The following is a 14059-nucleotide window of genomic DNA, read 5'->3' on the forward strand; positions in this document are numbered from 1 at the left end:
CTCCCATTCAAAGGACATTTACCAAAGCTATATCGCAAAAAGACATAACCAGCATGCTGTTATCCTCTTCATTTTCTTCTCTTGATCAACTCTTTTTTTTTTATTATTGTTTTCCCTTTATTTCTGTTCCCATCTTAGGTTTGTGATCACTCTTCTTTAATTAATCCTTGCACTGATCCACACACCTCTATCTCTCTCTAATTGCAAGTCTCTTAAAAAGGCAGGCAGGCACGCACACACACACACACACCGTGCCCTTGAAGCAAATTAAGGACTTGGCCGCCCCCCGCCGCTTGCTCTTTTCCGTTCGGGTTGTCTTCTTTCTTTTGTCAGGGACAGAGCTCTTAATTCCCAACAGCTAAGGTCTTGTTGTTTCCCTTATTGTTTCTTTTTTTTTTTTTTTACCATCATTTTCTCTCGGTTTTTTTATTTTTTTATATTCTTTGGGATGATTTTTGTAGTGGTTTTCCATTAGAATTCTGTTTGGTGTGTTTGAGAAGAAAAATGAGCTAACCCTGCTTTAAGTTTTCTTTTACCTCTTTCTCTTGTTCTTCAGTTTTACACTAAAAGCAATTTTCATAGGATGTTACGAAAGAAGCATCACTTTACACCTCCCATGAAAAACGAAAAGAAGAAAGAAGTAGGGTTTTTACATGCATAACAAAAATAAAGGAATGATCTCTACTCTTTTGACGTACATGATATATAGACGGGATTCTGAGTCTCTTCTTATAATGAACAAAGAGTGTTCACAAGATAGAAGAAGATTAGTTATAAGAAACATGATCTCATGAAATCCTTCTTGAAAGAACTGCCACCACGAACCATGATATGTATTTCCTGGGTCTCCTTCAGCACTAATGTTTAACCTGGGTCTTGAAAACTGATTAAGGTGATGCATGCTAAGTACTATTCTTTCCATGCTTGTTTAAACATATTTTCCATGGTTTTACCATGGAACATATTCTCCAATCTTTGACCTATGGTTAAGGTATTTTAAACCTCTTTTTTTTACAGAAACCCTGTGGATTTTTATGCACATAATATATTCTCGAAATGTTCGGTCTGTTGTCTCCAATGCTGCCCATACAAGAACATTTTCGTTTTCTTAATTCCTTGCTTTTGAAATTTCAGGACAAAAATCGATACTAGATTTAGGGAGAATGATGACAGGAAACGGACAACTATCAGTTCCTCCAGGTTTCAGATTCCATCCAACAGATGAAGAGCTTCTGTACTATTATCTGAGGAAGAAGGTCTCTTATGAAGCCATTGACCTAGATGTTATCAGGGAGGTGGACCTCAATAAACTTGAGCCATGGGATCTCAGAGGTTAGATGATCATTTCTTCTTAGTTCTTGCTGGTCTTGAAAATCTTCCTTATCAGTTTAGAGTAATGAGTAATGAGGTGAGATTGTAAAAAAATTTATGTTTCCGAAATGAAATAACCCAACAATTTGAACTTGAAAATCCCACATAGATAGCTAGGGTACCGAGTAATGTAAAATTAATCATTTGATCGAAACCTCATCTGACTGCTTAAATATTTTAATTGAGAAGTTCTTTAAGAACTAAAACACTTAGTGGTGAGGTGGACTTGATTATGAGTTAGGGTTACAGAGCTCCCTGGGTATGAGTTCGAACTGTAATATTAAAATGCGAAAGTGGTCTCATCAGATCCAAAATCGACAATCATCATTCTTGTTTTCGAAATGCAGATAAATGCAAGATTGGTTCGGGTCCTCAAAATGAGTGGTATTTTTTCAGTCACAAGGACAAGAAATATCCAACCGGAACCCGAACAAATCGGGCAACCACAGCAGGTTTTTGGAAAGCAACAGGAAGGGATAAGGCCATCCATATTAGCAACTCTCAGAGGATCGGTATGAGAAAAACCCTAGTCTTCTACACTGGACGTGCTCCTCATGGTCAAAAGACAGATTGGATCATGCATGAGTACCGCTTGGACGATGACAACTCTGAGGTTCAGGTAAATGATATACACCGACTAGAATCAAGAGTTCTTTTTCCAAAACAAACAAACAAACAAACAAACAAAATATTAGGTATAGTTCACCATTGACCCAAGATCTTGGGCTCCATCTGGGCACATGATTTTTGGAGTGGGATTTACTTAAAGTAATTCTACAAGATGGGTGTGATCTCATGTTCTTTTTTAGCTGACTGGTTCAATGAAAATAGAGCACTAATGTTGTATATGTTGCTATTTTGGCAGGAAGATGGTTGGGTTGTCTGCAGGGTTTTCAAGAAGAAGAATCAAACCAGAGGTTTCCTACCAGAAGTTTCTCAAGAAGTACACTTCTCTCACATGAAGGCCAGCGCTTCTTCTTTTCCACTAGATCCAAAACAAAACCACTTGCAATCACTATATCAAGACTATACCCTTGATGGATCCATGCATCTACCACAGTTATTTAGTCCAGACTCAGCTGTTGCCCCATCGTTTGTGTCACCCCTCTCTTTGAACAACATGAACGACATTGAGTGCTCACAGAACTTGTTGAGGTTAACACCGAGTGGTTGTGGATTTGTGCACCCTGCAGGGAGGTTCAATGGTGATTGGTCATTTCTGGACAAGCTTCTTGCTTCTCATCAAAACCTGGATCATCAGCAGCACTATCAAAACAAAAGGAATTCATCATCCCAAATTGTTGATCCTGTGGGTACTTCAACTCAGAAATTCCCATTTCAACACCTTGGCTTCGAGACTGACATTCTGAGATTTTCCAAGTAGAGTTGCAACTCCCATGTCATTAACCGTGCTTCATTTTATCTTCTTAATTAAACTGGAGGGAGCACGCATTTTTATTCATATATAGCAGGGATGAGGAATCCATATATTAATTATATAGTTGAAATTCTGTTCTTGCTATTTTATTTATGAGTTGGTTTTTGATTATTAAAATGTATATAAGATAAGTTCAAACTATTAAGAACAAGATCACTAATTCATCCTATTATCCTCTCTTTTTTTCTTTCTTTCATCCCATTTTTCTGTTTCCCATGTAATTACTTTGGCCAGTTGCAATATTGCTTGTCTTATTTGGTCATAGAAAATGAGTTTACAAATATACTTACTATATACAAGTGGCAGGAAACGTTGCGCTATTCACACTACACAGTTCCATTAATTCCACATGCTCGAACATATCTATACCATATTTTGAGAAATAATGGATCTAAGGTCTCAAACTAACAGTATCTCCAATCACATGTTTTTTAATCCATATAAATTAAATCAAGATTGATTTGTGCAGCTGCAGTATTATCCCCCTTTTTTCCCCAGCAAAAAGCCCTATAGGTTGAGGTGTGCGATGGAGGTAATCCTTCGACGACACCTTCTACAAACTCCTAAATTCTCAGACGTTATAAGGTCTTAAACATGAGACTTCCTAATAGATACACCTGGTCTTAACTGGCAGACATCCTTTTACGACATCGCAACATTATTCTTTTCAATTTTAAAATTACAACATAATTAATTAAGGAAATTAAAGATGAAGGAAGAATAGAATTTATTTTCAGTTTCCTGATCCCTCCTATCAATAACAGACGGTAACTCATCAGGTGTAGTTTACATCACAAGTGGATGGATAATCTTGCATGTAATATATGATCAGCAAGCGAAATATTCAAGAGGACGTAAGATGTCTAAATTGTAGGGCAACATTTCCCAAAATCTCAACATGGTCTGAAACGTCTCAAATTGTAGTTTAATTGGCAACAAGACAAAGGTTGCACCTGATACAAGAAGCCTGTCTGCCACGACTTCAAATTAAACTAAAATGATGTGATATTTTTTTGGGTACAGAATAAGCAAAAGGACAGCTTCCAAAACTATGTGAAATCCTGAAAATAATAGATATGTTGTCGTATTAGTTAATAAAGGGAACTCATCATATACGAATATCTTGCAGGAAGATTGTGGCCCGCAACTTACTGAAGAAATCAACTCGCTGAGTTATTTCCTTTGAATGCACATGTCCTGAAAGGGATGAATGCAATCAACAATAAAACAGATGACTCATCACCATTAAAACTTGAAATTATTGGTTGAGATGTTTTTTATCATCATGATATCAGATTAATAGTGATAGGCTTATGCAAATTTCAGTACAGTGGATTTTCACTTAAGATAGAAAGTAGCAGAATACCATATCTTGCAATCTCAACTGCGAGCTTAAAAGCTTCAGACATAAAAACACAAGCAGCATATTCACAATTCATCCTCGCACAAGCATTAAACACAAGTCTTTCTCTCTTCGCAGATATTTGAGGGAAATACCATTGAAAAACATTAAACTTGTCCAGCCATACAAGGTAAATATTTAAGAAAACAGAATGTCAACAAATGCTTCGCAACAACAGAAGTTTACACATCCATTGCCTTTCTAAGTTAAACAAGCGACCGAAAGAGCTGGGGATGGATTGATGCGTGCGAGAACAAATCGATATATTGCCAAAAGTCGCTGCCAGAGGTGCCAGATTCAGTCATGGTGTATCACCGCAACCAGTATCAATTCCTATATTGTTGATAGAAGGGTAGACTTGAAACATATTCCCTCTTCAAAAAAAAAAAACATACAGCCAAAATTCCCACTGAAAAAGGACACTTTGTCCAACAAGAGGGTGATGCTGCAACTCGAGCCCATATTTCACTGACAAGCTGGAGAATACAGGCTTTCATCATTCCAAGAGTTCAGACTCCGAATTTCTCCAAAAACAAGTCACTTAAAAGCTAAAATTATCTACCCCATGCTCAACAGCTGTACAACGAGAAACCGAATTGAAAACCCTTAGAAAACTGAAACCATAACCAGAAGCGCACTTCCAAGTTCATCACTTCCTTAATAGTGCACACCATTGCCATTGCTATATACACCATTTAATGATCCATTCGAAGACTTAATGGCGTTCCCATTTTGATAGGGTTTCACTGTTGGTTTTCCATTGCTCATTCCATTTGGCAATAGCTTGCTTGCATGGCCATAATTTTGCAGGACGGCATCCAACTGCCCACTTGCTGCTGCTATAAGTCCTGTAGCATAGCGAAGGAATTAAGAAGATACCTAAGGAGGAAGAAGATGCTCAAATGTGCATTTGACCAGGCATAACATAAAATGGACTGCTTGTCCTCAGACTGCCCAAGCCAAATGCATGATAATAATGGGGACTGAGGCATTGATGGTGCCGCCTACTCGATAACATATGTAGTTAGTAACAATATTAGGTGTATCAAAGGTAAAATGGAACTTGTCAAAAGAGTACGCAACAGGAGAAGATACAAAGGAATATTTTCCCCTCAATTATATAATTCCTAATGAACTTGTTATCAAGTTTGAACCCAGCTACAGTTATGACCTCCGGACAGCACCCTTCAAAATTCACCTTCAGACAGTAAGCAACACCAACTAAAGTACAGGCACTTATAAGGAATACAAGCAATCATATAAAGTCAAATAATTTATTTTGACATACCATCAAATGTCAAACGACACTTTATAAAATGCTAAGAAAAGAGCACTTTGAACAGTTGTGATTAGTGGGAATAATACCTAAGAAAAGAGCTGAAGGTTTTCCTGGCCTTGACTTGAATTCAGGATGGAACTGAGCACCAACAAAGTATGGATGACTAGGCAGTTCAATGACCTGCTCAAAATAACAGTAAAATGCTCATAACCACCTGATACCCATCGGAATACTAGGCTTTGTAGAATACATCACTTGCCATGATTTGAAAGAAACATACCTCCATGCGCTGGCCAGTTTCATCTCTGCCAACAAATGATAGACCAGCATTTTCAAATTGTGGTACCATGTCTGGATTGACCTGCTCAAAATAAACAATTTCTTAGGGATCTGACATTATACAAGAGCAGGACATATTGAACTTTTTTTTCTTCATGCAGAGTACTTCCACATGTTTGCCCATGGGAAACAGTTACCTCATATCTATGCCGATGACGCTCATCAACAAAACTGGCATTGCCGTACCTAAACACAAGTACAGAAGATTAGTCAGGTCAACTAGAGCAAAAAACAAATGTTGGATTTGGATCTTTCAGCCATCTTTACCTGTCTCATGGTTGTCATCATCGTCTAATGATGTCTTCACAGTAATATAAATATGTATTTGTGCATAGGAATATTATAATAAAAAGAAAGCATATATGTGGCATACTCTAAATGAAGTGATATAGTGTGATGGATGTGTATAGATATGAAGGAGTCATAAATCTTACAACTTTGCAGATTTGCAATTAGGAACTTTGAAATAAGTTCTTCTTGAACCCAGACGCATAGTTCCCCCCATGTGAGTTTTGGAACCCTATCAAATAAAACAGAGTTATAGCAAATAGCTTCAACATATGAAACAACAATTGACCAAATTCCACATCAACAGTCAGGACTGCAGCACTACATGCCTCTGGCATAAATATGACACAAGGATGTGAAGTTTGAGGATCAAATTCTGTGCTGTTTGCGTCATCCAAACCAAGAACAGATTGAGCAAATTCAATTACAGCAATTTGCATCCCCAGGCAAATGCCCAGGAATGGAACTTTGTTCTCACGAGCATACTTTGCAGCAATAATTTTTCCTTGAACCCCTCTATCACCAAACCCTCCTGGAACTACAACACCATCAGAGCCCTGCATTTAAAACAATCTCACAAGACTGAAGAAAATAAATACAAACCAAGAAAAGAAATGTAACCAGAGGAGCTTCAATTTAAAAGACATATCTAAGTTCACCTTCAAAAGATTCCATGCATTTTTATAAACATCAGGTGCCTGCAAGGAGAAACAGTAGCCAAAGATCAAATTCTACAAATATTGAACTGAAAAAAGCAGTCTAGGATACTATCTTTTATTCTCTTCATTAAAAAGAAATTGTCCTTTTTTTTTTAGGGGGGGGGGGGGGGGGGCTTGATGGTGAGAGTAGAGTGAAATCTTAAAATTGCAATGCAGAAGTTGGATCATTGTTGACCTCTTTAGCAGTAACATCTTCAAGATCACCTGCAGCCACCCATTCTACAACAAGCTTTCGCCGGCAAGCAACAGAAGCATGCAAAAGAGCCTGCCACAGTAACCCAAAAAACTTAGGATATAATATCTCATAAGTTCTTCAATGCAATAAAACAAATCCAAAAAAAGAATACACGGTTGGTGCTTCCTCTTCAAGATTGAGGAATGGCATATGATGTTTCTCATTGATTTTATGTTCAGTATGATTAGTTGCGTGGAGATTAAACCTGGTAATCAAAGAGCATAATGCACATAAAGTCTTTAGGAGATTTTGAAGCCCTTCTAAGATGATAGTTATTTTGTTGGTCAGGGAACATATATAGCTCCAGAAATAATACAAACATGCTTTCAAGTTCAATGCAGAAAAGGCTTGTAACTGATAATATGACTGCAAACAGGAACTCACCTTCAAAACAGAGAGGTAAGAATCAGAAAGGCCAGTATATTTTCCAACCATGGCAATTTTAACCTGTAATACCCATTATGTTCATGGTTAGATGGAACAAAAATGCAAATATCAATTTAAATCGAGGATATCTTTCTGACTCACAGGTTCAAGAAGTACGTCATAGACTCTTGTCCTAGTAATCCAGTCCTGTAAATCAGGCTCCCTGGCAACACTGAGGATTATGGAAATGTTAATACTCTTGTTAAAAAACTAAGGTTGATGGAACAACATTATCACTATGAACATGGAGAGGGAGAGGGGGAGGGGGAGAGAGAGCATGCAGCAAATGAAAAGCAAAACAAATCATAAAGGAAACATAAAGTGAGTTCATAACACAAACCCTAGAAGTTTCAGTGCTTTCAAGATTGCTTCATGTGCCTTCTGATCCTAATCATGTCAAGAGAAAACAATTAAAAAGGTAAAAGCAGAGGAAGTTCTTGTTTGAAGACTAGTAAAACAGAATAAAAAATCAGAAAACCCATAGTAAACCACTCACTCTTAGTAGTAGAGGAATGTACCAAATATTTGGGACATCATATAGGGTGACAACATTTTCAGCCTGCACACAAAGCCATATTGTCAGATTCAGTAGCTGTGATTAAAAAAGCCAAACAAAACAATAAAAGTGTTTATCTTGCAGTACCGGCACATGACAAAACTGGGATAGTTTGGCCTTAACATTCTCATTGAGTGCCTATTGAAGAAAGTTTAGAATCAGGAGACTGCAACCACAAGCCATGAAGGAAATATGAAATAGCAACCAGCAAGGAGAAAAGCGAGGAGAACCTTAGTGCTGCGACAAGCAAGAATGTTTGGGGTCAACCCAAGTCCTCTAAGTCCCCTAACACTATGCTGGGTAGGCTTCGTTTTCTATGCATATACAACAATAGTTAGAGCAGAACAACTTAGAAGTAATTAAGTCAATACAATGCATAAGAAAGTGCTCCAGCCAGATTCATGTGAGAAACTAAGAATCAATGTGCAACGCCATGTTAAGGAAGAGAAAACTTTATAAGTACCTGTTCACCAACAACATTAAGAACAGGCACCAGGCTGACATGGATCAAACAGAAATTTCCAGGGCCTAAAAACACGCAGCAGCTAAGTAAGAGTTTGGTTCCACAGAACCCAAATAAAAGAAAAATCTCTTTTTATGAGCCTGTAAAACAGAGGTCCAGAGCAGATCAACTTACCCACATGATAAGAGAACTGGCCAAGTGCCTCAATAAATGGCATAGATTCAATGTCCCCTGCATAAAATTAGGTTAATTCTAAGTAAACAAAATAAAAAAGGAAAACAACTTATCTGACAAACATCAACAGCAATTAAGTACCTATAGTTCCACCAAGTTCAATGACACAAACATCAGCTGGACCTTCTTTTCCATCCACTGGTATCATGGCTACACGCTCTATCCACTCTTGGATGGCATCTGTGATGTGTGGAACTACCTGCAGTGACAACAATCAAAATAGAAATTTAACTCCATGGTAATGATGACAGGCTTCGGTCAAGAACAGCAGAATGTGGAACGGACCTGCACAGTATTTCCAAGATAATCTCCTCTCCTCTCCTTCTCCAGAACAGACTATTTTATCAAGACACAAATTTCAAGATAGCAAGAATTAAGGTGAAGCCGCATCTAATTCATAAACTTAACGTCATCCTGGAGACATTCATTACCTGGTATATTTTTCCAGTTGTGATATTGTTGTCACGGGTTAACTTAACGTCTAGAAACCGCTCGTAATTACCAAGGTCCAGATCCACCTTTTACATAAAAAAGAAGTAATTAATCATCTTTGCAGAAAGCATGTTAATCATGGAAGTAACCATGGAATTGACACTGAAGGGGTGTTCAATAAATACGAGGAAAATAATTTATTCAGTGAATTTACCTCACCGCCATCATCCAAGACAAAGACCTCTCCATGCTCAAAAGGAGACATGGTGCCCGCATCAGTATTTAGGTAAGGGTCTGAAAACATAGCCAAACATGAGGTTAGGCGATCGAAACAATTAACAAAAACATCCAAAGACATTGAAGGCATTCCATGATAAGGAATTCCAAGATGGAAGCATGCAGTAGCTTCAACAAACAATGCGACCACCCTTCAATTTTTTTCTTTCGATTTATATTGTGAGTCAGAAACTAGAGGATCAGAGACGAATACGCATGAGATAAATTGTTTAAAATGGTAGCCAACAAAGTTCAGAGACAACGTCAACAAAACAGATACAAAATTTCAACTACAGACCAACTTCCACAATCAAAGTCCCTACCCAGTATCCAAAAAAAAAGGCTCAAGATATTTAACAAACTAATCAATTAAAAAACAACCCAACAAGAGCAAACTATCAATCCACAACTTAATCTAATTAAAATGAAAAGCAACCGATACAATCTCCATAAAAAAAATACACTGCAAGACATTATTAAAAATATATGTACACACACACACACACACACACATACCAATCTTAATAGAAGTAACTCGAAGGCCACAAGCTTTGAGGAGAACACCAATACTACTGGCAGTAACACCTTTGCCAAGTCCACTAACCACACCACCAGTAACCAATACGTACTTCATTGTCAATGCTCTTTCTGATAAAAAGAACAGAGCTTTATAATTCAATACCAAAACACACACAAAAATGCACCAGAAAACAAGCAAATAACAGAAGCAGATAAGGATAACTGGTGAAAGACTGAGACTTTAAAGAGAGTGGAGGGTGTCTTAGTACTGATAAAACCAATGGATAAACAAGAATAAAAACTAATAAAAAGTTGAGAGGTCAAAGGAAAACAGATAAGAGATGTCATCAACATAGATATTGTACCCAAAGTGGGTTTTGGTGTGAATAATGAGAAAACCACCTTGTTTTCAATGACGGTCTTTACAAAGCCAACCCTCACTTTCACCTAAAGCTTCTCTCTTTCTACCGCTTTCTCTGCTTTTTAGTGATATATGTTGGTGTTGTCTCTCTTTCTTAGTCCAGGATAAGAAAGATATTGGAAAAGAGAAGTCTTTCTTTCAAATCAAACCAGCCCCGTAAATGGGGTTATAGAAATAATCAGAATCAAGAGAAAGATGTTAAAAAAGAAAAAATCCTCCCTCCTTAAACCAACCAAAGGCCTCTTCTCCTCCTTTGTGTTTTTGTTTCAGAGGCGGCGGGTTAGAGGATGCCTTCTACTCCTTATATGATGTACTGATATTTTTTTTTCCTTCTAATTTTCAAGTGTCAAACAAATAGGAAAAAAATGACAGTTTTGTTTTAATAAAGTTTTTACTTTTTACCATTGGTTTAGGGTTTTCTTTCTTCTTAGATTTTCTTGGACTCTTTCAACGAGGTGATGGGGAGATTCTTTTTGCTTTAATGGCTACCTTCTATAAAAGGGTTTCTGCTTTGAATGAGGGATAAAAAAAAAAGATAGAGAGAGATAAATAACTATGGTCACGCATTCACACGAATCACACCATATACAAGATGACGACGTGCAGAGAATTTTCTTGATGGAGTTTTTTATACAAAGAAAGCAACGTATGGCACTCAAAACTAGTATTCTTTTCATTTTTTTCCGTTCGGGCAGTCTTATGAATGTATGCGTGCATGAATATGACAGGAACAGGTCATGGTGATATGTTAAAAACCTTAGACCGAGTTCAACGAGGACTTTTGCCCCTCCATCTTTGCTTCTGTCTGTACTGTTTGGGCTTTGAATGATTCTGATATTCTTCCATTACTTTACATTATCCCTTCACTTGGGTTACATCTTTAGGACCTATCCCTCATTCCCTTTTCTTTTTGTTGTTTTTTATGTGTTTTTCATGTAATTGGCTCAACTTTGCCTCCTCCTTTTAACTTGTTATCATACTTTCCTCGGCTTTTTAGACCCTTCCAGGTTTTTTCCTCCTTCCCACGCTATTTATTCTGGATTCAGATTTTAACGGTTTAGGAGTGGTGGGGTGGGAAGAAAGGTGTGTGGACTGGACAAAATCTGAAGGAAAAAAAAAGGAGCCTTGTCTTGTAGTCATGTTTTTTCCTCTGTCTTCTTCAAACTGTAACTTGTTTCATACTAGTCCAGATTAGTTGTAAATCGTTTTTACATGATATTCACGGTTATTATTTTCTCTCATGGGGTCTTTTATTTTTATTTTCGAGTCTTGCTGCTGTCACATCATCATTAAAAATTCAGAATTAATTAGCCAGATACCCAAAGGAATCAGTTACTGTTTAGTATTGCGATATTGCTATGACTGTAATTTAAAAAAAAAAATATTTTAATTTTTTATATTTTTTTATTATTTTAATACATAATTTAAAAAAATAAAAAAATATTATTTTAATGTATTTTAAAATAAAAAAAATACCAAATTCTTTTTGCAATTAACACGCCAGCAAGAAAAAATATTAGGAAATAACTGAACAAGCATTAGGTATTGTCTTGAACCAGAAACTTAACGAGACAACTGCTAAAATTTAATCCATAAAAACAAACCAAACTACTAAATCTTATCACAAGGAAGCCACTGACATTGAAAAGGCAAGCTTCGTCTACGTTTGGATCTCTAAAACCTATACATGGAATGCCAACATCAAGCAAAACATTGCCAATCTTCATCAATTAACACTAGAAGTTTATATAACAAGCATTAAAACATGTTCTAGGTCTGCAAGATTAAATTTCCAAGTTCATGTATGTCGACATAAGCAGCCACTTCTCGAGTTGGGCCACCTTTAACACAACCAAGATATCTAAACACCAGTACAAGGAGATGAAAAGTCACCATCACCTTGCCACCACCTAGTGCAGTGAACTTGAAGAGTACTGCTGCTGATGAACCAGTGACTTCTAAGCTTCAAATTCTGGTTTAATAAAGCAATGGCATCAGTTCTTTTCGAGAAACACTTAAAATTTTGGGCTGATGGTTCCATGCGTTAGAGAAGCAAACGGAGGCGGGGATTTAGTGGAATTATCTTTTAAGAAATCACAGCGAAACAGAGGTTGGAAAAGAAACTAAAATCTAAACTAAAATCTTAAGAAAAAGTAGGATAACTGGAAACACAGAGCAACTCTCTGCAGAAATTGGATGATTCTGATGTGTGGATTAGTATTTCCCTTTCATGCATTTCTGAACAAGATGTGTACAATGTCTCTATCACTATCCTCGCCTATTTGGAGAAAAAAGGTAACTTTATGAAAACGTGCAGCTAAACCATGTTATTTGATTCTATCAAAGCTACAACGTATTAACACTGACTAACGATTCAAAACATTTTACTCGGAATCACGATTGAAGGACTGAATATGACAATTGCGCTCCTTGCTGCTGGGATCACTGTAGTTATATGTAAGTTCCTGTTATGGTGGTCATAGAGAGTTCGAACATGGCCAATGCTAATACATGTTAAGCCTTCTGCTTCAATGTGCTGCACAGATGTGCCTGCAAAAATACACCACGACCGTTGAGTTATTCAGAACCGAAACACAAGGAATTCCATTGTTAATCAAACAATATGCCTGAATAATTAGGAAGCATCTCTGATGATCACTGGTCTTAGCAAACGCAAAATAACAACCACTAATTATGAGAACCAAGTGTGTGCTGGATCTCATGGTTGGACAATTGAATGCCATTGGCAACTTGTGTATTTGCTTCTTCCGATCCTTTCCACTCACCACATGGTCCATTTCTGTCCAGCGTTACATGTATCGTGTATAAAATCTGAATATGTGTCTAGCCAGTGGAGTCTTTGCTCAGTGCAATTACAATGGTAGGAAGCTCTAATTTGGAGGTGCCCAGTGGCTTTTCGTGCCACAAGGTGTGATTTGTTACTCAAATAGAGTGCAAGACATTTGCAGATTTAGCACATTGGTTGCAACAGCATGACTAATAGAGGGAATAAGATGAATCTATATCCAAAAATTCCTCATTGGTTACATCCAAAGCACTGGTAGATTCATCCATTAGAACCAGTTTTGGTTTTGAAAGCAACAGACGTGCAAGAGTAAGGCGCTGCTGCTCACCGAGGGAAAGAACACCGGACCACTCATATCATATGTTGGATCCAGAATACCAAGACATCCTCTAAAACCCGTATTAAATCATCTGTTGTGGGCTTACTAGGCTTTCCACCACTGTTTCCAGAGCTTGAATTTCGCATCAAGAATGGCACTGAGCCTGTTAGATATACAGGTAAAGAATGCTGCTAAGTGGCAAGAACCAACCACTAAAAATCTCAAAGTAGTTAGTGTTGATAATATGAAATACTTATCTCCATCATATTTTGTTAGGGAACAAAAGTCTTAGTATTTCATAAAAGCAACAAACTTGCATCATCAGGTTGGAGAATTTTACGAGACAATTGGAGTTGGAGCTTCCCGGAGATGCTCCAAAATCTGTGCCCAACTTCCCTTCCCCAAAATCAATCAGAGATTCTCAGAAGTAATTAAGAACCTTCAAGCAACCACTCTCCCAATCCGGAAATGGTTGATCACTTTCAACCTAAAACTAAACTGTGACCTCTTTAGGCAGCGCCAATTCAACTGGCTAT

General features: G+C 37.4%; 2 protein-coding genes across 2 annotated transcripts; one reads left to right on the forward strand and one right to left on the reverse strand.

Annotated features, from left to right (window-relative positions):
- Positions 1-3: 3 nt before the first annotated feature.
- Positions 4-2978, forward strand: LOC7460660 (protein SOMBRERO). The gene is made up of 4 exons (XM_002311240.3): positions 4-363; positions 1135-1332; positions 1719-1990; positions 2237-2978. Exons 2-4 carry the CDS (start codon positions 1164-1166, stop codon positions 2753-2755), a joined length of 960 nt encoding a protein of 319 aa, XP_002311276.1. The 5' UTR covers positions 4-363; positions 1135-1163; the 3' UTR covers positions 2756-2978.
- Positions 2979-4261: 1283 nt separating this feature from the next.
- On the reverse strand, positions 4262-10777 carry LOC7460661 (uncharacterized). Its single transcript, XM_024607443.2, has 22 exons — positions 10380-10777; positions 9975-10106; positions 9397-9476; positions 9182-9268; positions 9036-9086; positions 8832-8949; positions 8691-8747; positions 8517-8581; positions 8284-8367; positions 8141-8191; positions 7994-8056; positions 7838-7884; positions 7600-7669; positions 7456-7518; positions 7012-7101; positions 6777-6815; positions 6447-6674; positions 6264-6349; positions 5967-6015; positions 5771-5851; positions 5577-5670; positions 4262-5059 (listed from the first exon to the last, which is right to left on the reverse strand). Exons 2-22 carry the CDS (start codon positions 10090-10092, stop codon positions 4869-4871), a joined length of 1812 nt encoding a protein of 603 aa, XP_024463211.1. The 5' UTR covers positions 10093-10106; positions 10380-10777; the 3' UTR covers positions 4262-4868.
- Positions 10778-14059: the final 3282 nt, after the last annotated feature.

This window comes from Populus trichocarpa, chromosome 8, assembly GCF_000002775.5.
Source record: "Populus trichocarpa isolate Nisqually-1 chromosome 8, P.trichocarpa_v4.1, whole genome shotgun sequence".
Lineage (NCBI taxonomy): Eukaryota > Viridiplantae > Streptophyta > Magnoliopsida > Malpighiales > Salicaceae > Populus > Populus trichocarpa.